The following is a 27,616-nucleotide window of genomic DNA, read 5'->3' as shown; positions in this document are numbered from 1 at the left end:
TTAAAGTTCACATAAAGTTCTTAGCGGACTTTCAAGCTGCTTAAGCTTTAATGGAACTTGAAAGCTGCTTAAACCGCTATTAGAACATAAAACGTACTGAAAAATTACTTAAAACGAGAAGCTTATGCAGCTCCCTTATACGAACTTTTGGTTGCTTGGGCTCGTAGCTCCGGAACCGGAAGTCCAATCAATAAAAAAATTCAATAGCAGCCGATGGGAAGGTTGTACCTTTCATTTGAGACTAACTTTGTTCTAATCGGTCCAGCCATCTCTGAGAAACAGAGGTCACATTTTTTACACATACACACATACATACACACAAACATTTTCCGATCTCGACGAACTCAGTCGATTGGCATATGACACTCGGCCATCCGGGTCGGGATTAGATTGACGAATTTTAGAGTGAATGAGAAAGGCAAAAACATTTTTAGCAAATGTTGAAAGTTATGCATTTTTTTGGTGAGCAATTCTATGTTTCATAGACATTAAATCAATTTTAACTTCGCTTCCTATTAAATAAAGACCCTTATTACAGTATATTTCTACAAAAAACGAGCTCAATTTGAAAATAAATCTGAGAATTATGATTGATTACAGAACTCTGTAATTTTCTATTGGAATGTTTTCAGGCAGGAATTTGATATTGATGCTATTAGATAACTATGAGATCAAGATCAATAGATCAGTTACATGTCAGGACCCCATTCCGACAATTTATCAAAAGTCCTCATGATGTTTACAACAACAGGTTATCAATCCAGGGATCAGATAATTGTTATTGTAAAATTTAATTAAATCAGTCTGCATCAATAAATTTTCAACTTCAATCCAATATTTTTTTTTGGGTGTAGTGTGGGGGGGGTTGTATGGTGTTAAACCCCAAAACCTTCTCTTGGCTACGCCGTTGCTTGGAGTTATTTATTTCGCTTTAATTTTCCGATATGTTTCAGATCGATCCGATGGTTATAAGTTAGAAAATGATGATGATGTTGTTTATTATAGAGGATTTAACCCTAAGGGTCATTCTCCTCAAAGTTAGAAAAATTGCAGTCAGAAGGTTTGCACAAATGAACATTTTTGTACTGATAAGTTATCAAGTTCCTTCCAGACAACTTGGAAGTGTTCGGTGATTATCTCTAGCGGTTGTAGATAGTAAAATGAAATACAAAATTCGTTTTATCGAAATAATGTTTAGCTTATTTCAATGGATTATTACTATATTGAAAAATAAATAGGCGACAAAGAGTAACCCACAAACAACAAGCCATAACTTTTAAAGTATTCAAAATAGATATTTGAAGTCTTCAGTAAAGTTATTCGCAAAAGTAAGAGCTACAAATTTGCTGAAGACATCATTTCGATATAATCATTTCCAAGAAATTTTTTGAAAATATCTCACTCATAGGGGGATTAATCAGCAAAAGCACAATACCGAAAGAAAGGGCATATCACCTCCATTAAATTCTCCGAAGATACTATTGACCTAAAATAAGCCGTTTTGGCGTTAATAATAAATTACATGTTTTTGGTCATATTTCTGTCAATGGAAAATGATAAAAATCTTTCGTCCGCGTTTAATGTTAAATATCTCTTTTGATAATAGTCCGATTTCAACAATCTATAGCTTGTTCGAAAGGTATTCGTTAAAGCTGTCTAAAAACATATAAATTGTTAATCTATGTTGTCAATTTCGGGAGATAATTTAAAAAAAACTGCGAAAAACGCCATTTTTACACATTCAAGCATTCATATCTTGGAAACTAAACATCAGAATCAAAAACAAATTAATAGCGTTCATACTGTTTTTTAGTTCTTTCATTTAAAGTTGGTTTGGATAAGATCGGTTCAGCCATTGCTGAGAAACACGAATGAGAATTTGTCCGTTACATACACACACACACAGACACACACACACACACACACACACAGACATTGTCCCAAATCGTCGAGCTGAGTCGATTGGTATATAAGACTCGGCCCTCCGGGCCTCGGAAAAAATCTTGAAAGTTTGAGCGAATTCTATACATTTCTTTTATAAGAAATGTAAAAGGAAGTGCGATAAACTGCTTGTCGTTGAAATGAGTGCATATTTCCACCTCTGCTCTGAACACATGGAGTATTCATGTCCTCAACAAAGTGGTTTATAAACGCACTCTCGAAAACTTTGCTGAAGACATTAAAGTCTCGAACTAAATTTGTTTGAAGAGTAAAATCTCTCATACTTCTTGGAAGATATAATTTATACAAATTAATGTGCAGTTTTATGTTGTAAACTCTCCGAAATTGGTGGTTTTGAAATGATGTGATCTTGACCTTCCCTTACTGTTTTCGAACATTTATTTTAACTATTCATATAATTGGCAACACAACAAAAATGCTAACAAACATCGATCAGGACCGGCTAGAGTTGCACGGAAAACGCCATTTTTCATTAATTTCATTCTACTTTTGGAAAGTGTTGTTCTCGTTATCAATCATATTAAGTTAACTTCCTACTTGTACGCATTCCCAAAACAAAAATATTTATAGCAAATGTTGAAATGTATGCCATGTTTCGGTGAGTAGTTCTATGTTTCACAGGCATTCAACGTATTTCAAATTCACTTCCTATTCGAAAAATTTACCCTATTTCGGTACATCCTTTCTAAAGTGAGCTCAATATATTTGGAAATTCCAGGATTATAATTACTTTCGGAACTCCGGTGGTGTACCTCATATGGCACAATGGACGTTTGACATAACTGGTTTGGCATAATGGACATTTGACATAACACCTATTGGGGGTTAAGCGGCATGTGGCATAACGAACATTTGGCATAACGGTCATTTGGCGTAATACCTATTGGGGGTTAAGGGACATTTGGCATAATTCTCATAGGGGAGTGAATCCAAAATTAACATAATCATCTTTCGTCATATATACAATGTTTTATTTCGTAATTTAGAATCAACTCAAAATATATATATATATATATATATATATATATATATATATATATATATATATATATATATATATATATATATATATATATATATATATATATATATATATATATATATATATATATATATATATATATATATATATATATATATATATATATATATATATATATATATATATATATATATATATATATATATATATATCGTGTGAATCACTCAATCTATAAGTATTTAGTTGGATCACCATAAAAACGACTAATAATAGGCACATTTACACAAATTATTCTTAATGGTTTAAAATAATGGTTAATGGTTTAATATTTCATGTAGACCATGTAGGTCAGATGAAAAATAAATAAATAAATAAATAAATAAATAAAAGGGTGGATTACGTGGTGTAAATTCTGCAAGTAAGACCTACGTTATTTGATAACTTGAATAAAGAGTAACATCTACAGTACTACAGCAGACTACAGATGAATAATTGTGTTATTTGTAAAGAAGCTAATATCAGAAAATATCATAAAAATTATTGACAACATGAAATTGTGCCTTTTCTCAGTTTTCGAAGTATATCCGACTGCTTATTAAATGTAAAATATTGAAAAGTTATAAACATGGACATTATTTTTTCTCTTTTTTAGTAATCAAAACGTTTTTCTTATGCATTTACATTTGAGTATTTTCGGCGCTATGAATTTTTCAATCGAACCCTGCGCGCGAAACATACCGCGTCACTCTTCGCTCACACACGGGTTTGGCTGTAAGAGCCTCAACACCTCTACGCGTGGAGGAACCTTTCATGCGCGCAATATGTTCTCTATTCTGTGCATATTATTAATTAAAAATTATATGAAAAGCATAGTGATTCATCCTTCTTTACGAATAGCGCAATTGTCAAGGAGTGAGTCACTTAGCACAAATCAAATTGTGCTCACAAACAAACACAAACAAGCGTGGTAGCTTGTGCCGCAATGTGCTACGATATACCACGATGTGCCTTGGTGTTCAGTTCAGTAAAACAAAAGCAATTGTTACTATGAATATTCAACTACACTTTGTTGACAGTTTTTGAGTTGTCAAAAGTGTGCCTCGTTGTGCCACACATTGTGGTAACATTGTTCTAAGCGACTCACCCCTGGCAATTATACTTCTGTGTTTTACTCTAGTAATGTACATGTTACTCTTTATTCAAGTTATCGAATTACGGAAATCCTACTTGCTAAATTTGCATCACATAATCCAAAGGACCCTTCCAACTTATTAAAAATATGTTCAAATGTGCCTATCTCTTGTCATTTTTTGGCCATCCACCTAGCTACATATAGATTGCATGATTCATACAATATGAAAAATATTTTTTCCGTCGATTTCACGTCAAATTAGCGAAATACAACATCACATATATGACAGTAGTTTTTTTTATTTCGATTATAGAGGTTTTAACCTTAAGGTCATTGGCCTCTTACGGTAGTTGATTATGATAAATTTGGCTTCACTCCCCAATAAGTAAGATGCCAAATGTCCCATCCCCCTCGATTGGCATTATGCCAACTGTCCATTATACCAAACGTCCGTTACGTCAAATATCCCTTAAGCCCCAATAAGTATTATGCCAAATGTCCATTATGCCAAGCGTTCATTATGCCAAATGTGCCTACCTCTCAATAAGCATTATGCCAAACGTCTTTATGCCAAACGTTAATTATGCCATATGGGGTACACCCATGAATGCCTCACGCATATTTGCTATAACACATGCAGATTTCAATCTATTGGCAACAATTTTCGAAAAACTGACAGCGATAAAAATAAATAAATAAATGTAAACAATACACTCTAAACTACTTCTACCCAAATTTTCAAAAGAAAATACTCAATGTGTCAACTTCTACAGCGCTTTTCCCGTGATGCAATTTGACGTGGGACACTCTTTAATAGCGTTTTTCTCGAAGCCGCGTTTTCATACTGGCGAACATGATAACTCAAAAACTAATCAACGAATCGATTTGATTTTTTTATTAGAATGCACAATATGTGTAGCTTGTCGATGAACCATAGAAAACTGAATAAAATGTTCTCCCTATTATTTTGAAGAAAAGTGAATTTTACAGTAAAATTAAGAGTTTTCGGTTTTCATGAAGCCATTTTCCGAAACTCGAACTTTTTTTTATTATTTTTGCCTTTCTCATATAGAAAGGTTATGCAATCACTCTGAAAAACGTCAACCTAATCCCGGCCCAGTTCGTCGAGATTGGAAAAAGTCTCTGTGCGTGTATGCATGTGCGTATGTGTCAAACAATCTCACTCATTTTTCTCAGAGATGGCTGGACCGATTTGCCCAAACTTAGTCTCAAATTAAAGGTGCAACCTTCCCATCGGCTGCTATTGAATTTTGGATCGATCGGAATTCTGGTTCCGGATTTACGGGTTTAAGAGTGCGGCCACACAGAAATTTCCCATATAAACTATAGGAAAAATTAAAAATAGAATTTTCATTTTTGATGCTAAATGTCTTTAAGATGCATGAAACGTCGAGATTTGCTGCAAACTCGAAAAAAAAATTGACGAAAATTGACTTTTTTTTGGATTTTGGCACATTTTTGCCCTTCTCATATGCAAGGTTATGCAATGATTCTGAAAAGCGTCAACTTAATTTTTTTTGATTGGCATAAGGATTTTATCAAGGGCGTAGTTGATGGTATACGGAAAGGGGTTACCCCCCCCCCCCTACTGTTCCCTCTTCTGCCTTTAAAATCCGCTTAAATCACCCCTCAGACCACCACCCCATCCAGCCCTCATTCCCCTCCCTCTCAACCCCATCATCTTTAAACTAACACTAGATCACAAAGCATACCAAATTAGGCTGGGGAGTCGTTCGTTCATGGGACTTTCGCCCTCCTCACACACCCACACATGATAAAATGAGATAGCAAGCACATAACATTGATCTAATGCTAATTGGGCTAATGAAGTATGATATTTTTTTGTTTCAAGTGTTTCACCGTCGACACGTAGCTCATCAAGTTCGTGGTTGGTAAGCCATTGTGTATAAGTGCAAAGTGTACTAAGAATGTAATGGACATTTCCACAATTATGTTGAGCATAAACAGCCTTCGAGCAATAGTTTAGAGAAATGAGAAAGGCACAATTGCAGGTTTTTTTAGACTAACTACAATTTTATCGAGAGTTATCGTGTTCGCCACGGCGCTCCTCGATGTGGAAATGGTTGGACGTCTACTCTTGGAACACTCGTATGTGTAGTTCTGCGTGATCGAAAATATTTTTTTTGACCACAATGAATGTATAAATAAATCTTAACATTACAAAAAAATATCCATTGTTACCATGTCTTCAAAATCGTAAACCAAAATAACCTTCGGTTTGAGCACTTTTCGCCAGACGCCCCCCTCAAAAGGATTATTACTATATTGTACAATAAATAAGTGACAAAGAGTAATCCACAAACAACAAACCATAACTTTTAAAGTATTCAAAATAGATATTTAATGTCTTCAGTAAAGTTATTCGCAAAAGTAAGAGCTATAAATTTTCTGAAGGTATCATTTCAATAAACCACTTCCAAGAAAATTTATGAAAATATATTACTCATATGGGGACTAATCAGCAAAAACACAATACCAAAAGAAAGGGCATGTTGCATCCATTAAATTTTCCGAAGATAATATTGACCTAAAATCAGCCGTTTTAGCGTTAATAATAGATTACATATTTTTGGTCTTATTTGTGTCTATGGGAAATGATAAAAATCTTTTGTGTGTATTTAATGTTAAATATTGCTTTTGATAATATTCCGATTTCACCAACCTATAGCTCGTTCGAAAGGATTTCGTATAAGCTGTCTAAAGATACATAAAGTGTTTATTTATGTTTTCAATTTCGCAAGTAATTTAAAAAAAACTGCAAAGAGCACCATTTTTACACATTAAAGCATTCATATTTTGGAAACTAAACATCAAAATCAAAAACAAATTAATATCGTTCTGTCTGGGTGATAGGTCTTTCAATTAAAATTGGTTTGGATAAAATCGGTTGAGCCATTGCTGAGAAACACGAATGAGAGTTTGTTACATACACACACAAACATTGTTCCAAATCGTCAAGCTGAGTCGATTGGTATATAAGACTCGGCCCTATGGGCCTCGGAAAAAACCTACATTTGTCGTGGCCGGTGTCTTTATTGATCATTTTATGAATAAGAAACAGTGAAACAGTACAGAGTGAAAATGATTTGCTACTCGCAAGCATGTATTTGTTTTTGGTTCAGTGTGCTCTTTCACTCGTTCGATCAATCCGAAAGTGCAACTGCGGGCAGTCTACCTAAGCCAAGGTAATATTACAGGTTTTTTACACACAGTTTAAAAATAAATGCTGAAATATTATCAAAACTTAAAAAAAGTATTTAACACTACTTAAATTGTTGCTTCAGTAAATTCATGTTTTATTTCTTATTTAAATTTGACTCATCAGAAAACTACACGGATAGTGGGGCTGATATGAATTAGGGACCGTCTACTATGCATACAATATGTCTACATTGAGTTACTATGTTGTTATGAAATAAAATAATAAACCAATTCGGTAATTATTACGCTTCGTGCCGTGTCTAATAAAAGAAAATAACAAAATCGCACCACTTGGTTACCCGATCGCCGCTAACGTTACTCATACCCAAACCGGTACACCGTTGAGTTGTGCGGAGAGAAAAAGTTAATTCTGTTTTGAAATAAAAATATTCAAACCGGAACGTACAAATGTTAAGCCTTTTGTCATTTTGAATCAAATCGACGTTTAACACCACCCCCAAGCAACCGTTTCCAATTCAAAATTTTACCCTTCCACACACAATTCGATCCATTCTTTGTAGGCTTGATTGGGCAGTGCGCAGAGCAGCACACCTCCGCCGGTACAGCTTCGCTTGTAATCGCCCAAAAATCAGCACAATCCAATGCATGCTCAAGCTATTGCTACAATGGAGCCAGCTGTGCGCTTGCCAGCAACAGCGCAACCATTAGCACCGGCACCCACAACCACCCAGCACCGCGTTACGGTAGAAATTTTACATGCATTTGTGCGAGTGGATTTACAGGTTGGAAACAACAACATATCAGACCCGACAGAAGCATGCAGTTGTGAGCCGAAATCGCGGGAGCTGTCATAACTGCGTGCTTGCCCAGAAAACTAACTCATCTTTGAAGGTCAAACGACTCTAACACTTTTCGTTTTCCCACCCACAGGTTCCCGCTGTGAATCACCAATCGCACTGCCCTACTCGGACAAGGACAAGGAATGCAACTGTCTGAATGGTGGTAGCTGTCCACCAAACAGTTCCACTTGCACCTGTCCACAGGGATATGAAGGGCAGAGGTGTGAATCCCTTGACGTCTGTACGGCGGCCAACTGTCCGGAACCGTTCCGCTGTATCGGCGGAAAGTGCCAGTGTCCGGAGAATATGAACTGTGACCATGTGTGCGCGTCATCGCCGTGTCTCCACAATGGTTCCTGCTTCACGCAAGGTCAGGATTACTTGTGTCAGTGTACGCCGGGATATGAAGGCAAACGGTGTGAAAACGATGTGGATGAGTGTAAAATTAAGGATAAGATCTGTGTGAATGGTATTTGTCAAAATACACCAGGCTCGTTTCGGTGCTTCTGTACGCCAGGTTATACTGGTCTCAATTGTGATCTCGATGTAGATGAGTGTCTTAGCCATCCGTGTAAAAATAATGCTCAGTGTTTGAATCGAGAAAATGATTACGAGTGCATTTGTCCGCCGGGATACAGCGGGAAGGAGTGCAGCACCGATATTGATGAGTGTGAAAGTAATCCGTGCTCGAAAGGATCCACCTGTATCGATAGGGTGGCCAACTTTACGTGTATGTGTATCCCCGGGATGACTGGCCGGCTGTGCGAGATCGATATTGACGATTGTGAGGTGAGTAGTCGAGCCTAGAAAATAACACTGTTCCTATAGACGAATTTCGCGCCAACTCAAACAAATGTTGGCAGCACCCTCTCAGATTTTAATGAAACTTTCTGTACATGAAAACTTTGTCACAAAAGCCACTTTGCATACTTGGTTTTTCCAAAAATGACCTAGACTGTCTTTTGAAAAGGGCCAAACTTTTTTTTACCAATTTTTTTTAAATGGCTATAGTCTAAAAACTACAAATCCTACAAAAAATATTGTAGGAGTGATTTTCACAAAATTAGTCAAACTTTCGAATAAAAATATTGAAAAAATCTTCATTGACTCCTACACTGAAAAAAATCGATTTTAAAAATTTAAAGTCGATTTACAAAAAAAAACCATTTTTGATTTGGATGAAATTTTGTTGCAAGACAGGTTATTATGTTCCTTACCTATCGTCAAAAATTCAAGTTGGGCACTTTCAAGGAAAAAAGTTATTTGAAAAAAACTTTTCCTTGTCCAAACTGATTTTTTTTCAGTGTATTTTTATCGAAAACTAAACCAATGAAAGTCCTAATCATCTCAGAACCCATTTTCCCAGCTGCTAGTTGCCTGATACATGCAAAAAGTATCAGTAACGAATTTGGTATATATTCATTACAAACTTGAATGAAGACTGGAAGACTGGAACACAGAGAACAGACGTCCATCTTCAGCATTCAATTTGTGTAAAATCTCTAACGGTTTCGAAGGTAGTTGGGATATCCAAACCAGGTGCGCTACTGTCGTTCGACAGAATTGACAGCGGTTATTCCTCTACCCAGTCAAACTAGTCTGGAACTGGTTCGGACTTCCAGCATGCATTCAAGCTCAAAGGCATCAACCGATAGAGTCGGAATCGGTTGTTTTCTTTGAGCAAGATTCCATACTGAATCCATTCAGGATTTCGAACTGGTTCAGGAATGGATTTGACGGATAGTTAGGATAGGTTGGTGTGGCGGCACTAGTGTTTATCGTATATGAATTTAAATGTTTACACACGTTTTTTAAATATTTTTGTTCGATCATGGATGTCTGTTCTCTGTGACTGGAAGATTGGAAGATCGGAAGACTGGAAGATTGGAAGACTTGAAGACTGCAGTTCATTTGTTCCTCTCAAAACTGATAAATTTTATAAAAACATTGACAGACTTTTCTAAAATTTATTTTATGTCTGATGGAGCAGCAGCACAATACAAAAATAAGAAAAACCTTGCAGGCTTGTTTACATTCCAGTCAAACTATGAGTTAAGCGCAGAATGGCATTTTGTTGCAGCATCCCATGAAAAAGGACCCTGGGATGCTATTGGTGGCACTCAAAGCGAATGGCAAAAAGAGCCAGTCTTGCTCGCGACTATGGAAATACCATAAGAAGCCCTGAGAGTTATATAATTGGGCAGTTGAACAAACTAATAAAAATAACAAAAATAATTTTCTAATACATATTCACTGAATAGTACAACAAAATGTCAGAAGAACTCTAAGAGCTGTATAATAACGCCAAAACAATATCTGGAACTCAACAATTCCACAGTTTTGTGCCTATTCCTGGGGGCAAAGTAGAGACGAAAAGGTATTCTAATTCAGAAGTAGAACCAAAAATATTTTCCTTGTATAGAAATAATACAAAATAGCATGCATGAAGACAGTTTTAAGACAAATATATTTATATAAAAATAAATAAATAATTATGTAAAATTCTGTACATAATGTTGTGGTGGTTATTTCTTTCTCTGCTTCTTCCTCAGCACTAAACAAGAAAATAAAAAAGTAATAATAGAATATTTGTTTAACGACATAAACTGTTTTCAATGGGGTTCTTGATTAAAGGCCCAAATAACCACATGCATTATAATGAAGCATTATTTTAACATCGATAATGTTCATTTGCTCTAAAACTACTTTCTTAAAGCAGTGGTACCATAACACAACATCCCAAATGTTTCAAGACATTGCCTCTTATGAGCAATGTAACAGGCATTATACACACCTTTAGAGCGACGGTTTAGTGCTTGATTGCATTGCATTTACAAATGCTTTGACGTTCTACTGCGCTACACTTGAAAAGCATATAATGCTTGAACTAAATGTTACGAAGCATTAAAATAATTTGATGTTTATGAAGAATATGTTCTAATAAAAAAATATCAACCTGAAACAACATGGAGAGAAGTGTGGCAAACGGACAATTTTCTACGAATTGGGCAAAAATATCGGAGCACTGTAGCACCTATAGCTTTTAACCAATCCTATTTCCGTGGAGTAATACATGAAATTAAACAACACGAGTATGCATCCCTATAATTTCCAACTCAGATGAAGCATACCATAGAGAAACCACTAGATGCTCATAATTTCATCTGCACAATTTGATGTCAATACTAACCATGTTTCGGAATCTTTACTAAAAATTAATCTCTGCTTCGTTTGTTGATGTTTATATTTCGCGATCCGAGAGCCACACGATAAATACTAATCTACTCAAAAAATGACAAATGTTTGCACCTCTCCTTCTATACCGACATGTCATTGCATTAACAAAGGCCATATAATGTAAAACGTTATTCATATATTGCAAATATCATTCCGTCGGCAGCTATCCTCCACAGATAAGAGTGCTAACGGCCTACCTCGTATGAAGCTGATGTCAGATGATCATGGTTCGGATCCCCTAAAATTAATTTAAAAAATCTGAAGGAATTGAAATTTTGTGGTGATGTTAATGTTGTATCTGACGAATAAGAATAAGATAAGTGGAAAAAAGGAAAACGTTCATTTTTCCATTTTAATTATTTTTATTTTGATATTATATCAGCTTTATGTTGTGTTATATAACATCGATCTGTGAAAACGAAACAAACATTATTGCAGCATCTAGTAATGCTTTTAGCAGACAAAAGTTTTATAAGAGCGTTATTAATGTAAAATAAATGCTTTCTTTGACAGTTCTTACATCAGTCGCTTAATCGCCCTTTTCCACTTTATAAAAGCATTTACAGCAATGAAGCATTTTATCGCATTCTACGAACGACTCATTTAAGACTGTTAACTTTGCATCATTTGAAGCGTCGTGGTTACTTGGGGGGTTACATAGCTTTTAGTGATAAAAATGTCAGGAAAGTTTGAATTTACGTAAAGGAATAAAGCAATGATTTCATTACATCAAACTTATAATATTTTGGTAGTACATTTTTCAGTAAAATAAACAAGCATAAGTTTATAAAAATAAATTGATAATTGGCGAAGTTATGGCTTTTTCCCCGAAACCCCTCTTTATTTAAGAGATTTGTGGTGATCACTATTGGAGACCAATAGATCATCTAAAATCTCAAAACTCAAAAAATTCCATTAGTATATGAGTATTCCTCGTACCTTAACGATTAGTTGAATAAATAATATTTTTTCGTGCATTCGAGAACGTTTTCAGTAAAAAATCGCTGTTTGTAGGTCTAAAAATTGTAATAAAAAATTCTTTTCCATGAAACAAAAATTTATGAATAAAAAAGTAATCGTGAAAGTACGAGAAAAATTAATTACTATCAATTGAAAAAAAAAAATTAAGAAAATTGATTGAGTAGTTTTTCGGCAATCGTGCTCACGGAAAACCCATTTATAGTAAAACGACATTTCGAGATAATCGAGTTTAAAATTTCAAATTACCGCTGCTCTTGGTAGACGAAGCGCGCTTGGAAACGCTGTAACTTTCGATCTATTTCTAGGATCTTTATACAAAATTGGGAAAACATTCTCATGGAGTTGTACTTTCAGATAAAGTAATAAAAAAAATCGATTTCATGAAAAATGAAAAAGTAGTTAACCACTTAATAAAAATATGCTTAGTTGCTAAATTAGACAATATCTTCTCACAAACTGAGTTTTATTGGGTTCTGAGATGATTATGACTTTCATTGGTTTAGTTTTCGATAAAAATACACTGAAAAAAAGTCAGTTTGGACAAGGAAAAGTTTTTTTCAAATAACTTTTTTCCTTGAAAGTGCCCAACTTGAATTTTTGACGGTAGCTAGGGAACATAATAATCTATCTTAAAACAAAATTTCATCCAAATCAAAAATGTTTTTTTTTGTAAATCGACTTTAAATTTTTAAAATCGATTTTTTCCAGTGTAGGAAGTGTCAATATTTTTATTCGAAAGTTTGACTAATTTTGTGAAAATCACTCCTACAATATTTTTTGTAGGATTTATCATTTTTAGACTATAGCCATTTAAAAAAAATTGGTAAAAAAAGTTTGGCCCTTTTCAAAAGACAGTCTAGATCATTTTTGGAAAAACAAAATATGCAAAGTGGCTTTTTGTGACAAAGTTATCATGTACAGAAAGTTTCATTAGAATCTGAGAGGGTGCTGCCAACTCTGAAAACGATTTGGCGCGAAATTGGTCTATAGTATCGGATGAAATAATTGATTAAGGAGAAGAAATGCTCATTCGTCTTCCAAGTGTTTTTTGAAAGTTCGTCGCTTGCATGAGAATTTATGTCGTTTACTTTTAAGCCCTTATTTATGCTACATGCGGACGGTGGGCTTTGTTCGTTACACCCAAACTGCAAACGGTATCTGAAAATTGAACCTGGTTACAACCGATGAAAATATCAGGGTCTAAAGCATCACGTTTTGAACGAGAGATAAATATTGCTTGCGTCTTATTACTATTAAATATAATGGCTTTCTCACAGGCCCATTTAGAAAATCTATTTCGATTTCGACACCCGCCGGAAGACGTATCGTGCTGCATCTTGCACCTCAGATGTTCGGCTTAATTGTTGCCAATGCGTTAGTTGTCCTCGCAGCCAACCCGCATACATAGCCGACATGGCTGTTGTAATTTAACCGATCGTCGACTGTCACACCCAGGTCATTTAGCGCACGCATCGATGGCATTGAGTGTCCGCCGATACCGATCACGACTCGCTGGATTTTTTTTTCGGTTGCTGACCAGCACTACCTCCGTCTTGTGGTGAGCTGCAACTTGGCGCCAGACATCCAGGTTTCCACGATGTCTATTGTCTCTGCCGTCACATTTCCATTTCCTCAAGTGTCTTACCGGTTATCGTCAGGATATCGTCATCTGCAAAGCCGACGATCTTAACTCCTCTGAGAAGTTTAAGTGTTAACACTCCTTTGTACATTATATTCCAGAGCGTTGGCCCTAGTATGGAGCCCTGAGATACTCCCTCCGTGACCCTAATCGACCTCTGAAAGTTCTGGTTCTGGAAGAAACTTTTCAGAACCTTGCACAGAGAGTCCAGAAGCCGAATTCTGTGCAGCGCTACGGCGATCGCCTCCCCCCCCCAGCTGGCACTTTTGAACGCGTTCTTCGCATCTACGGTTACCACGGCGCAGTAGCGATTACCCCTTGTATGTTGCTTCGATGCTTTCTCCGCGCTCGCGATGCCTGTGCAGATGGCGTCCACCGTCGATATCCTTTTCCGGAACCCGAAATGCCTCTGCAATAGTCCGTTCTCATTTTCAGCGTAAGGTCGTCAGTCTTTTGAGGATGATCCTATCCAGAAGTTTCCACCGTCTGCATCAGCGAACGATGTAGGTGGCTATGCGGTTGAGTCGCGCGTCGGGAAAAGACCCTCCACGATAATTTTCAGTTTGTCAGTGCACATTTCGATTGGCGTCATTGGCCCCTTGATCCTAGCCATAGCGACACGGTAAGCATTGCCCCAGGGGTTAGTGTCTACTTGTCTGCACAGCTCCTTGTAGCAGGATGACTTGCTTAGCATTATCTCGCGTTTAAAAGCGGCCCTGGCCGGTCGGAATGTTACCTTACACTCTTCTCTGACTACCTTAGATCTTGCTCTCTGACCGCGTCTTCTGGCTTTCAGACAGACAGCCCGGAGGGCGCTGAGCCTTTCGTTCCATCAGTACACCGGACGTTCCTAGGCTCAATTTTCCTCGGCATTGTTACATTACATGCCCTCGCTACTGTTCCCAACAGCTCATCGGCAATCGGAATTGGAGTGACGCTGTCAGCACGAAGTGCTTCAAAAAAAGTCCTTATAGAAGTCCTTTATCTTATACTTCGCCAGTCCTCACTCTCGGCGTTACAGTACAATTCCGCCGACCAATGGTGTAGTGGATCGCTTGGTGGTCACTACACCATAAGCATTAAGCCATTGCACTATATTGGCTATATATTTGAACTAATGTTGCATTGAAACTCCATTACAGCATTAACAATGCAATGAAGGTCTATATTAGCATCAGTAATGCATAACTGCACAGCCGACATATAACATTATCGCTTGCTCTATATGCGTATATAAAGCTGATATAACGCGTACATGCTTGAAGGATCTTTAAAGCATGTAAGCTTTACAAGTGCATTTAGTGCCATTATAGAGCAAATAAAAAGCCGATATAGTGCTATTGTAAAGCTGTGGGTTTATTTGTTATGCAACTCTTCTTGAAGATTATATTCGGCATATTTCATTTCAATCGAACATGTGCAATATAGTCTAGGGAGCAAACGCAGTGCACTTACCGTGAAGGACGAAGCAAGGTACCTCAGTTCAAGACTGACCAAAGGTAATTTTCGTAAAACATTCATATTATGTGAGAGCGAAAACTCATTAAGGATATTCAGTACAATGCATTAGAAGAGAGACAATTACGGTTTCAAACAGACCATCTTTTTTAAAAAAAATTCCTTTTTGCTTATCATACCGAAAGGAAACATAAGAAATGATTTCAAAACCATGGCGGACAATGACAACATCCTAAAACTATTTAATAGCATTAGTATTGCCAATATAAGGCTTTCAAAATTGACATTTGTGCGCTGGTGCTATATAATAGCATTAGTACTGCAGTACATAGTACAGGCACTATATTTCGCCTTTTCTGGCATAATATCAGCATTATATCAGTATTCAGGGCTTCACGGCTCTTTAAGACCGCTTTATATGTGGATCTAAAGCAGATATTAGGCTGCGTTATAATGCTTATTGGTTTCTTGGGTATGTCTGTACTGCTTACTAACTTGCCAATTCATGTTATCCATCAGTGAAGGACTGCACAATATTACGTCGATGATGGATTCCCGACCGTCTTTACGGAATGTGTTAGCGGAACTTTCGTTGCACAACGTTGCATCCAGCTTCGCCAGGGCTACCAACAAGCTGCAACCACTTGCGTTGGTCAGCCTGCTACCTCACTCCACGGCCCAAGCTTTAAAACAGCAAACAGGGAGCATAACAGCTACATATGAAAACACCGTTGATTCTGGCGATCACGAAGCGTTCGTGCGTGTTATCCACCACCTCTTGGACAGGGAAACTTCCCATTACTTGGATTGCCGCCATCCCTGCACTATCCACCACCCAGTTAGCGTTGACAGGAGGAACACGATACGGCACGGCAATAATTGCAACGTCGCACTTCGATTCTGTTGTTGACAGCCACAATAGTTGCTGTGCAATGTCTCAATGATTGATATTAAGTTGGGTTATCCCCATCATCATTGGTTTGCCTTCGCCTTTTTGTACTCTCTCTGGGCATAAGAAGCTTCCCGTCGTGTGGATCATTCCGCCTTCCTTTGTTAAAAGCATGTACTTCGGTTGCTTTGTGTAGTATCTAGCAACGTGTCTCTTCTCCCCACAGTTTGTTCACAGATCAAATCCGTCCGGGTCGTTACAGTTTCTTGTCTGATGGCCGAAACCCAGGCACCTAGAACAATCGTAACGAGCACACCGACCATCCAACTTTGATCTTCGACATAAGGTAACATAATTTAGGGTGCGGCTGGTGATAACCGTATGGCTGCTATCTGTGTGCCACTATACGTCTTTCTCAACCTGATTAGCATCTGCTTTTTCTACAGGTTACATTGCTCTATTAGTGCGTTCCTCACTTCGGCTTCCGTTGTGATCTCGTCCAGATTCATACACTTGGCCACCGCTTCTTGATCTCACGCTCGGTTCTCCTTCCAACGCTTCTACCACGAGTTCCCGATAGGTCGAACTATTGATCAATGGATGCTTCTTCAGCTCGAACAGTATCTCGCCTTTCTGACTGCGCCTGGTTCTTACTACTTTCTCCCCCGGCTCCTTCAGCTTGGGCTCCTCTATCACCCTTTTGAGGATCGCAGCGTACGTCACGCCGTCGTTTGCTTTGACGACTAGAGCGTCTTCCCTATACCTCTCCTGGCGCGGCCAAAGATTTTCTTTCTTCTTTTTTTCTTTTCCTCCTTTTCTTTCTGTTTTTTCTTCCTCTCTTCTACGGTTTCTGCGATTTGCCATTGACTCTGCAATTGTTGGCTGTTTCGCTGTCTTTCATCTACCTTCTTCGGTTTCTCCTCCTCTCCTGGTGTTTCCCTTACTCTTACCATAGAACGAGAATACCGGTCACCCTTCGGCGTCTCATAGTCTTTTGCTTTCGCTATCCCCGTGGTCTTCAGCGTCTTTTCGGCGTTTTCAGCTCTCTCCAGTAACGCCATCTGTTCGCATTCGACTGCTGTTACGGCGGATTTTATGCCAATCACTAGATCCTTGACAGGTTGCCTTGCTTTTCTCGAATTCATAGAATTCTTCGATTTTTTTGCATCAACTTCGTCACTTTAGTTTACCCAAACTGATGATCTTCTTGGTAATGCTTGGTTTTGGCGTGCGCACATGAAACCCTAACTGTCTGTGGCGTTCAATTGGTTTGTTGTCGCTCGTGCACGATATGGCCTTACTGGGCTGCTGTCAATGCAGCTGCTGTTGCGGTACCACCTGCTGTTGCACTTGTTCGTTTTGCTGGGTCGACGACCTCGCTAGCCCACCTTTGCCGAACCACACTTGTTCCATTAGAATTTTTTAATTTTTGTTTTTCCATGCTTTTTTGGTCCCAACTCTAAGCCGCTATCTACGCCCGTAATAAGTAGTCACCTCTATATGATCCCATGGTTACCTTTTTGAGCAGTAAAGTCACATGCAAGGGTTGACGTGGTCCTTCATGGGGTACCGCGTTCAGAGCCAGATCGGTGCTAGTCAGGAGCATTTAACTGAGCCTACTTCCACCGGCTAACCTGCCTGTTTTCGAACCTACTTGGAGACCTCCCAAAGTTTTATCGGGACGTGGGGCAGCCTTACTGTGGTTGTGGAATGGCGTGGTTGTCGGTTCGTGGATTAATATCGTTGAAATCCTTGTTCACATCCGTGTTCTGCCGCCAGTATGTCGTAATTAGGATCTCACTGCTATCGTTCCTAATGTCGACGGCTGTGCTTTCGGATTTATATGACTTTTTATAGAGGTTTGGCATAGCCCAACATAGGCTTGCCACACCAAATCCTAGCAAGACTCCCAAACTCGCAGTAAGCCTGGGGGGACCCTACTGTCCCTGTGGCCCCTAAAATGTCTGTGTGTGCATATGTGTGTATATATGCATGTGACCAACAGTTTCACATCGGTTACTCGGAGATTGCTGAATCGATTTTATCAAACATATTCTCAAATGAATTTCATTTAATTAAGACTTCCGGTTCCAGAGTTACGGGTTGAAGAGCGAAATTCCCACATAAATCGGTATCAACATGCTATCCAAAAGATGCAAATCTTCAGAGAATGTGTTCTAAATTGCTAGGATTTATAGTTTCGGGGATAGAGAAAGGGGTTAAGTTCCTACATTGAATTCCCATCTGCTTCCCAGAAATGTCTCATTTGATTCTCATGAATTTAGTCTCAAATGAACGCTACAGAATTCCCATTGCTTTGTACTAACATTCATTTGAATTGGAGTTCCGCTTCCGGAGTTATGAGTCAAATAAACCGACCACGCATGAATTTCCCATCATATTTGCGCCCACGGTTTAAAGTTCACATAGGATTTCGTATGGAAAAATTAATTTTCACTAATTCCTCCGGGAGTCGCCCATTGCCTCCTAAAAATAAATCGATATGTGGTTTTCACAGAAAATTTAACGAAAAAACCGTATCGAAAACCTCGAAATGATCTGACGCTTGTGAAAAATGTTGAAATCTATGCATTTTTTTACTTTCTCTAATTGTGTCAATATCAATGATCTAAGCTATTTGGTCACTTCACAAGAGTTCTTTTGCACACAATAAGAGAAATCTAAAAAAATTGTGTAAGATTCGACCGTTAGCGGCAGTGATCCAGAGCATCCATCGGTTTTACCCTAATAACTATTTTTCGGCAAGCTCTAGATCGTTTGATGGTCTTCGAGACTGTTTTATTTATAAATTTTCTATAAAAACCATTTAGTTTTAGGAGGCAATGGGCGTAAAAAAATCGACTTCAATTTATTCGCTTAACTTTTAGTGTTGAACCTCTACACGGCGAAAAATCCGTTCATAAATTCATGAACAAAAGGTCACGATTTCGTGAACTGAACGATTTCCGAAAACCGTGACCAAGTTCCTGAAATTAGGAATAATAAACCTCGTATTCATGAAACTAGTTCGCCCCGAATATATACATGGCGTTACATTAGAATTTTTAATTGGGTTACTGTGGCTGTTCCTTGGATATGTTTAGTTTTTGTTGTGATTCTTGTTCATGATTTGGGAATACACAGCCGACAGTCAAACGTTATTCATGATTTCAAAAGCTTTTTTACCATTCTTGTAATTTCTCATTACGTTACCGTGCTATGTTATTCATGAGTTTTCTATTGGATTTTTCAGTCAAACTAACAGGATCAAAGTTCATGATTTCAGGATCTTAGTCACGATTTTCGTAATTTCTGTTCATGTTATCGTGATATTTTATTTTAGAGCTTACTTTCAAAGAGTAATGTAACAAATGTTCATGATATCAACAGTTTTATCATGGTATTCGTAAATTCTCTTCGCCTTATCGTGATCTATTATTTTTTTGGTTACTGTCGGGTTTTTTACTCAGAATAACGTGACAATATGAACTGGATCATAAAAAGGTGACTGATTCGCGATATCTTGTTCTGTGAACTACATTACGCACACTATATGGGGTTCTCCGCGCAGATTACGTTTTCTGTTCGGACATCACAATGAACCTTATTAAATGAATAACGATTTTCGGGGTCCCAATAGTTTTTTATATCTGCTGCTCGTACCTATTACTGGTCACTAGCAGCTGGACATTTCATGAAAAAGTGCGTGGAACAAAAACGACTCCACGAATAATACTCCAAATTTTGTGAATGTTGCATGAAATTGTAAATGGTTAGGAATATCTTTTAAATATCACCAGCACGAAACAAAGATTGTAAACCATGTATTATGAATCATGAACCAGTTCACGAAAACATGAAAAAAAATCATGAATTCCTGAACTTTTTCACGAAAACGTATATAAGTTGTGAATATTATACGAAGTATCATGAACCAGTTCACGAATACATGAATAATATTTCATGATTTCGCGAACTATTTTCCGAGCACGGATATTTGATCATGGCTAATATGTTAGGAATCATGAGACAGTTCACGAATACATGAATACTATTTTATGATTTCGTCAACTTTTTCACGAAAACGTATGGTAAGTTGTGACTATTATACTAGGTATCAGAAACCAGTTCACGAATACTATTTCGTGAACTATTTCACGAGCACGGATGTTGGACTGTAACTAATATATTAGGGATCATGAACCAGTTCACGAATACATGAATAATATTTGATGATTTCGTGAACTATTTCACGAGCACGTATATTGGATCGTGGCTAATATATTAGAGATAATGATTTATTTCACGGGGATTGAATGGATTCATGAATAAAATTCCGAATTTCGTGAAATGAATAAAATTCCGAATTTTGGGAAATTGAACGTAATTATGATTTTTATTCATGGTCCTGTTTTCATAAAGTAAAAACGTGATTGTTCCAGAGTCCATAGCACTTTATTCCTGATTTTGGGAACAATTTTTTCTCCCGCAATCTCGGTGGCCATGGTGAGCTTCTTTTGTTTCAAACAGCCAAGCATTCCTCGCGCGTATTTGCTATAACATATGCAGATTTCAATCTGTCAGCAACAATTTTCAAAAAACTGCCAGCGATAAAAATACAGTATAAATAATACACTCTAAATTACTTCTACCCAAATTTTCAAGAGAAAATACCCAATGGGTCATTTTCTACAGCGTTTTTTTCCGTGATGCAATCTGATGTGGGACACCCTTTATAGCGTTTTTCTCGAAACCGCGTTTTTAAAATTGGCGAGCACGATAACTCAAGATCTAATCAACGAATTGACTTGATTTTTTGTATGAAAATGCACAATATGTGTAGCCTGTCGATGAACCACAGAAAACCGAATAAAAAAATTTCTCCCTATTATTGCGAAGAAAAAAGAACGAATTTTACAGTAAAATATGAGGTTTTTCGGTTTTAGTTAACCCATTTTCTGGAACTCGAACTTTTTCCAATTTTTTGGTTCATCGAGTAACTACAAGTCTTAGCTTTATAAATCTTGTTGAATTTTATCAAGAGTTATCGTGTTCGCCGCGGCGCTCCTCGACGGACGTGGAAATGGTTGGACGTCTACTCTTGGAACGTTCGTATGTGTGGCTCTGCGTGACTGAAAATGTTTTTTTTTCGTACACAATGAATGTATAAATAGATCTTGATATTACACAAAAGATCCATTGTTGCCTTGCCTTCAAAATCGTAAAACAAAATAACTATCGGTTTAAGCACTTTACAGCAGACGCTCTCCTTAAACTTTAAAGCTTGGGCGCAAAAATATAGTTTCAACGGTCGAGCATAGAATTTGTAGAGTTATTCCAGGACCCAAACCCAGAAAATTGCTTGGAGTAAAACTTTATTTTTTTTCGTATAACCATTTCTACAATTGCACCATTAGGTGGATGATTAAAACAGGTTTTTATTTGCCTGTTAAATGTGTGTGAACTTGCTGATGAAATAGCGGTCTTCCCGCCAAAATGTACAACAAGGAGATTTGATATCAATTGCTTCATTAGTGATTGAGTGTGTATTGAATCTATCTCCCACTAATAGGCAGTACTTTTATGCTAGATATTTGTCTGCATTTATTTATACAATACATTCAAATATATTAAAATTTTTACCACAGGAGACGGAAGATGATAGCTCTGCTGTACCTCCAACGACCCATTGATTCTTATGAGAAAGTTTAGAAATATTTGTATTGTACCTGTGTTATTTCTAGATAAAATGGTATACAACATTTAATTGTATGTTATGTTCAACACGGGTTTAAAAATGTACTTCTCTTCATGCAACATTTTGAAATTAAATTGATATATTTGTCTACAGCATTTTCCAAAATTTTACTTAGATTCACTAACGCTTCTCATCCGCTATCTCTCGTTTCAGTCTCAACCCTGCCTGAACGGTGGCCGCTGTATCGATCAACTGGGTGGATTTCTGTGTGACTGTAACCAAACCGGATACTCCGGTTCGTTTTGCCAGCTAAACATCGACGAATGTGAATCGAACCCGTGCACCAACGGTGCCGAGTGTATGGATAAAGTGAACGATTACATCTGCAAGTGCTACCCCGGGTATAGTGGTAAAAATTGCGAAGAAGACATCGACGAGTGCGAGTCCAATCCGTGTCAGTACTCGGGAAAGTGCCTGCAACGATCGAACATTACGCTGTACTATTCGAACAATAAAAATCTTCCGGCAATTTTTACGCAGCAGTTTTCATTTCAAAATGCCAGCGGGTATGAGTGCATTTGTGTACCCGGAACGATGGGCAAGAATTGTGAGGTCAATATCAATGAGTGCGACAGTAGCCCGTGTAAGAACGGGAACTGCGTCGACGGGATCGGAAACTACACGTGTGAGTGTGAACCGGGCTTCGAAGGGATACACTGTGAAACGGATATTGACGAATGCTTGAAGTATCAGCCATGTGTTCACGGAACGTGTATGGATGGCCGTAACAACTACAACTGTGACTGTGATGGGCTGTGGGGTGGGAAAAATTGCTCAGTTCGACTGACAGGGTGTGTTAATGAACCGTGCTTAAACGGTGGTGCTTGTATACCTTATCTGGAAAACGAAACGCAGCATAAGTTCAACTGTTCCTGTCGGCAAGGATTTCAGGGGAAAACATGCGATACCGTCACGACTATGTCCCTAGCTGCAAGCAGTTTGCTGATTGTGAATACTTCTAGAGATGAAGGATACGATATTCAACTGAGATTCAAGACAACTTTACCGAATGGAATTTTAGCATTCGGAAATGGAGCTACCTCGTATATTCTAGTATTAAACAATGGTCGATTAAATCTACACTCGGCGTTGCTGAATCGCTGGGAAGGAGTATTCATTGGATCCGGCTTGAACGACAGTAAATGGCAGAAGGTATTTGTGGCGATAAACTCATCCCATTTGGTTCTTTCTGCCAACGAAGAGCAAACAATCTACCCAATTAATTCGTACGAGGGTACCAACGGTAGTAATACATCCTTCCCAATAACCTATCTGGGAGGCACCACGCCAACTCTAGCTCAACCCTATCTGAAGCATATCGCTAGAGCCGTCTCCAGCTTTGTCGGTTGCATGGAAGATGTAGTTATCAATGGTCAATGGGTACTACCGGGCCAGGAGCAGGAGTTCACAACTCTACACAACATTGACACCGGATGTCCACGAACGCCACAGTGTGAACCGAACCCGTGTAACTCGAATGGCCACTGTACCGATCTGTGGCATACGTTCTCTTGCAGTTGTCAACGACCACATTTAGGTCATACCTGCAAATATAATATTACAGCAGCGACGTTTGGACATGAGAACACTACGCGGTCAGCCGTCAAAGTTATAGTTAGTGAATCTGCACGCCGAGCCATTCGATCGGTTCTGGACATCTCGATGTTCATTCGAACGCGACAAGGGTCTGGTATGGTTTTCTACCTCGGAAGTGATCCAGATATGGACAACAATCAAAACCCTGCAGATGACTCATATGTGGCTGCTTTTCTGTCCAAGGGAGAACTGCTCGTGCGAATGATATTTAACGATACTCCCGAAGGTTACACCGTTGGTGGTAATAAACTTGACAACGGCTATCTGCATTTGATTGAAGTCATTAGAAATTCAACGCTGGTACAGGTTAAACTGAACGGAACAGAATACTTCAGGAAAACACTATCCTCTTCCGGTCAGCTGAACGCACAGGTATTGTATCTGGGTGGACCTCCACCGTACGCCGATTCCATCAACAGTTTGTACAAAGATGAGCTGGAAAGGCAGTACTTCAAAGGTATCATCCAAGATGTTCAAGTTTCAAATGGATCTCATGCCATGATCGTTGAGCTATACCCATTGAACGAAGAAAGTTTAATTATACCGCCTCCATTCGGGAAGGTCACCATTGATCGCAGCTCTGTGCTCGAGGGCGTGGTTACGGACGACCTATGCCGAAATCAACCTTGCAAACATGATGCTATCTGTGCCAACACCTGGAATGATTTTGTGTAAGTATACTTCATAGACTGTATACTGTATAATTCTGATTGCAACACCTCACCTTATTGATACTAACCGACAAAAACGAATGTTTTCCCATCTCTCTACGCACGCTTACAAATACCCAAACTATTGCTTTCGCGCATACGTAACGTATACCTTTGCGGCCAAATCCAATGCCATTGTGCCTGTAAGTCGCTGCAGGTGGACGTGGAGCCACTTGAAGGATACCTTTCATAAGCTCAAGCGTATGTGGAACGATGAAAACTTTGCTAGGTAAAGTCAGCGTTGGTAGTTAGTGACCGTTGGCTTATAGGCTACACAAAAGCTAGATAATACTTGTAGAATGTGTTTTTTTGTTGCAGACGAACCACTGCAACCAGTATTTAGATCTACTGTGGTATCTGTTAGAACACATTGTAGAATATGTTAGAACACATTGTGGTCTAATGATATAGAATAATGGTGATAGTCTCACAAATCCGTTTTTTAATATTGTTGGCCACAGTTCTGATGGCAAAATGGTTATAACAGAGGATGAGTTTTCCTATTGGGATTTTTTGACGATTGAGTTCACATAAGATGGTATTTTTGATTTGTTTTTCTTGTCATTACAACTCCTCCACTCGTAATTTGCCTTATCTGCTAGTAAAGAGGCGTTAGAGATTACCCGACAACATTACGCATCAGTTGGCAAATTGGCTCGTACCCAAAAGGGCTCAAACCGTCGTTATTTGATCATAAGCATATCATCTTTTATTAATTCATTATATCGCTAGATTTCGTCACATATCGTAATCTCAAATCTACGAACTGGAACCTCTACGAAGAGGGGGCTAGATTTCATTGGTATTTTCCGACGATCGAATCTCCAAGTCAGTTCTATTAATACTGAATGCTCTTAGCAGTTATAATATAGACACAGACTGTTGAACAACAGTTTAACAGACTTCTTAATACAGACTGTTTTGTCCTTAAAAGACAAAAGGATGATCCCGAATAGGAGTTCCTGTCTTACCTTTAAAACCCCTCCTGATTTCCCCCAGCTATGGCGGACCTAACCTATGACGGCAGAAAACACCAGGAACTCGGCGGAATACTGGTTTTCGGAAGAAGAAACACTACTTAAATATTTTACTTCAAGTCGACTCAGCTACTCAGACTAGACTGACTGCTAGCTGCTGATATTTATTTCAGATCGCTATCGAGTATTGATAGCGTTATGTATCGTTATGCTTCTTCTATAGACAAGTAATTCTTACACTGAAAGAAAAGCTTTCTACTGAAACTGTTATACATTACAGCTCTTCCCTTTTTAATAGGAGTTAGTACTCTAACTAATCTATCAATTCAAAATTTAAAGACAACTTCAGATCGGCATTTGCCGGAAAAAGTAATAATTCATTGGTCTATTCTACTGACCTTTCCTATTCAAAACTTAAATTCAAATTCTATTTATAAATGAAATCTTGATCGGCCTTCGCCCTCCTCTTACGTTTTGATCGCCTTGGATCGACAATCGCCATCCTCCTACGTTTCGATTGCCTTGGACTGACAATCGCCGACTCCCCTGCATCTCCTTTTCGCTTTCTACTTTTCAAGTCGATTTCCGGGAATCCCAAAAATGGCTCATCGTCGTTTTCTTGGTCCATATTTACAGTCGGGATGCCAATCGAAACCTTAACATTTGGTCGCACGAACCTATCCGTGTCGACCGTCCTGAGTTGCGTTCGATGTGCCATAAAGGTTGCGCTTCCAACTGCAACCTGAAATGTATTAAGAGAGTACTTTTTAATAAAATTTGCTTTCAACCAACGGAACTGATTTCGGGGTTGTGGTTCTTATACCAAACCACATCTCCCGCTATCAGTTTATCCAAAGGATCGTTTTTAGTATCATTCCACATTGGATTGTTAACTTTAGCATCATTCGGGACTGTTTGTGTTAGTAAGTTTTGCTTATAATGCTTCCTTGGATGTAAAAGGTCCAATAAAGTCTTTGGTAAGTATGAGAAAATCTTCTCCGATGGAAATTTACCATCCTCCGTCATGCAGTTATTCCTATAATTAATTAAAAATATATTTATGAGGTCTTCTAATTCCAATTTCGCAAACTCTGGCTCTAATAAAAACTTCTTTAAAACCTCCTTCACTGTCCTAACTAGTCTTTCCGCCTGCCCATTACTAGGGGGATTATAAGGTGGACTTTTCAAAACTTTTATTCCTTGTTTCTCAAGAAAATCAACAAAACTATATGAATTAAAAGGCGGACCACCATCCGATACCAGCACGTCTGGTAACCCAAAACGAGCAAAGAAGGTGGTCAACTTTCTTAATACCTTAGCACAATCCGTGCCCCTTTTCATCCATTCTACTTCCACCCACTTTGAGAAGCTATCCACAATCAATAAAAAGGTATGAGATGAAAAATGAAAAAAATCTATGTGTATTCTGCTGAAAGGCTTTATAGTAGGTGTCCATTTAGACTCGATCTTAGGTTTATGTACAATTGCCATACTGTTGCAAATATCACAACTCGCCACATATTTTTCTATGTCTGAATTTATCCCGAACCAATACACCAGTCTTCTAGCTAGTTGCTTCATTTTTACCATACCTGCATGGTTGGTATGTAAGAGTTTCAAAGTTCCGCCTTGCAATTGCTGTGGTATTACTACCCTGTCTTGGTATAATAAACACTCGTCAACTATTTCCAAATCATGCTGATTAGAAAATACGTTTACAAATCGTTTACCTAGTTTTTCTGGCCAACCATTCCGCATGTACTTGATTATTTCCTGTAGGAACTCGTCATTTTTTGTCATATTAGCAATTGTTACCGCATCAATCGGAATTTCTTTCCCAAAATTTATGCTTCTTATCAAATTTTCATCCAATTCTGCAGGGACTGCTTCTTCCAATGGGAAACGCGAACAGAAATCCGCATTGCCCATTTTGGAAGAAGGCCTGTATTGAATTTCAAAATCATAAATTGACAATTCCAAAATAAATCTTTGTAACCTTGTGACATAAATCGAGTTTTTACCCGCCTTTCCAAAAATTCCCACTAATGGTTTGTGATCCGTAAAAACCGTAAACTTTTTCCCATACAGGAACTTATGAAATTTCTTTATTGTGCACACTAAAGCAAGGGCTTCTAAATGGAGAATAGGATAGTTTTTCTGTGCTGAATTCAAAGAAAAGGAAGTAAAACATATAGGCTTTTCTTCACCATCGATGTTGTGGGCCATAACTCCCCCCAGTCCATATCCTGATG

At 38.1% G+C, this 27,616-nt stretch overlaps 1 protein-coding gene across 3 annotated transcripts in view; it reads left to right on the top strand.

Annotated features, from left to right (window-relative positions):
- Positions 1–27,616, top strand: part of LOC131684186 (protein crumbs) — a 144,962-nt gene that overhangs the window by 95,873 nt on the left and 21,473 nt on the right. The window contains exons 4-7 of one of the 3 annotated variants that reach the window (XM_058966838.1): positions 7,841–8,062; positions 8,211–8,908; positions 22,235–24,348; positions 24,545–24,616. In XM_058966838.1, coding sequence (XP_058822821.1) covers positions 7,841–8,062; positions 8,211–8,908; positions 22,235–24,348; positions 24,545–24,616 — 3,106 coding nt within the window. Of the gene's footprint in view, positions 1–7,840; positions 8,063–8,210; positions 8,909–22,234; positions 24,349–24,535; positions 24,617–27,616 lie in introns of all 3 variants that reach the window. The other 2 variants (XM_058966840.1, XM_058966839.1) reach the window with 2 other exon arrangements.

Source organism: Topomyia yanbarensis, chromosome 2 (assembly GCF_030247195.1).
Source record: "Topomyia yanbarensis strain Yona2022 chromosome 2, ASM3024719v1, whole genome shotgun sequence".
Lineage (NCBI taxonomy): Eukaryota > Metazoa > Arthropoda > Insecta > Diptera > Culicidae > Topomyia > Topomyia yanbarensis.
The sequence above is the reverse complement of the archived record's forward strand: the minus strand, read 5'-3'. Positions and strand labels throughout refer to the sequence as shown.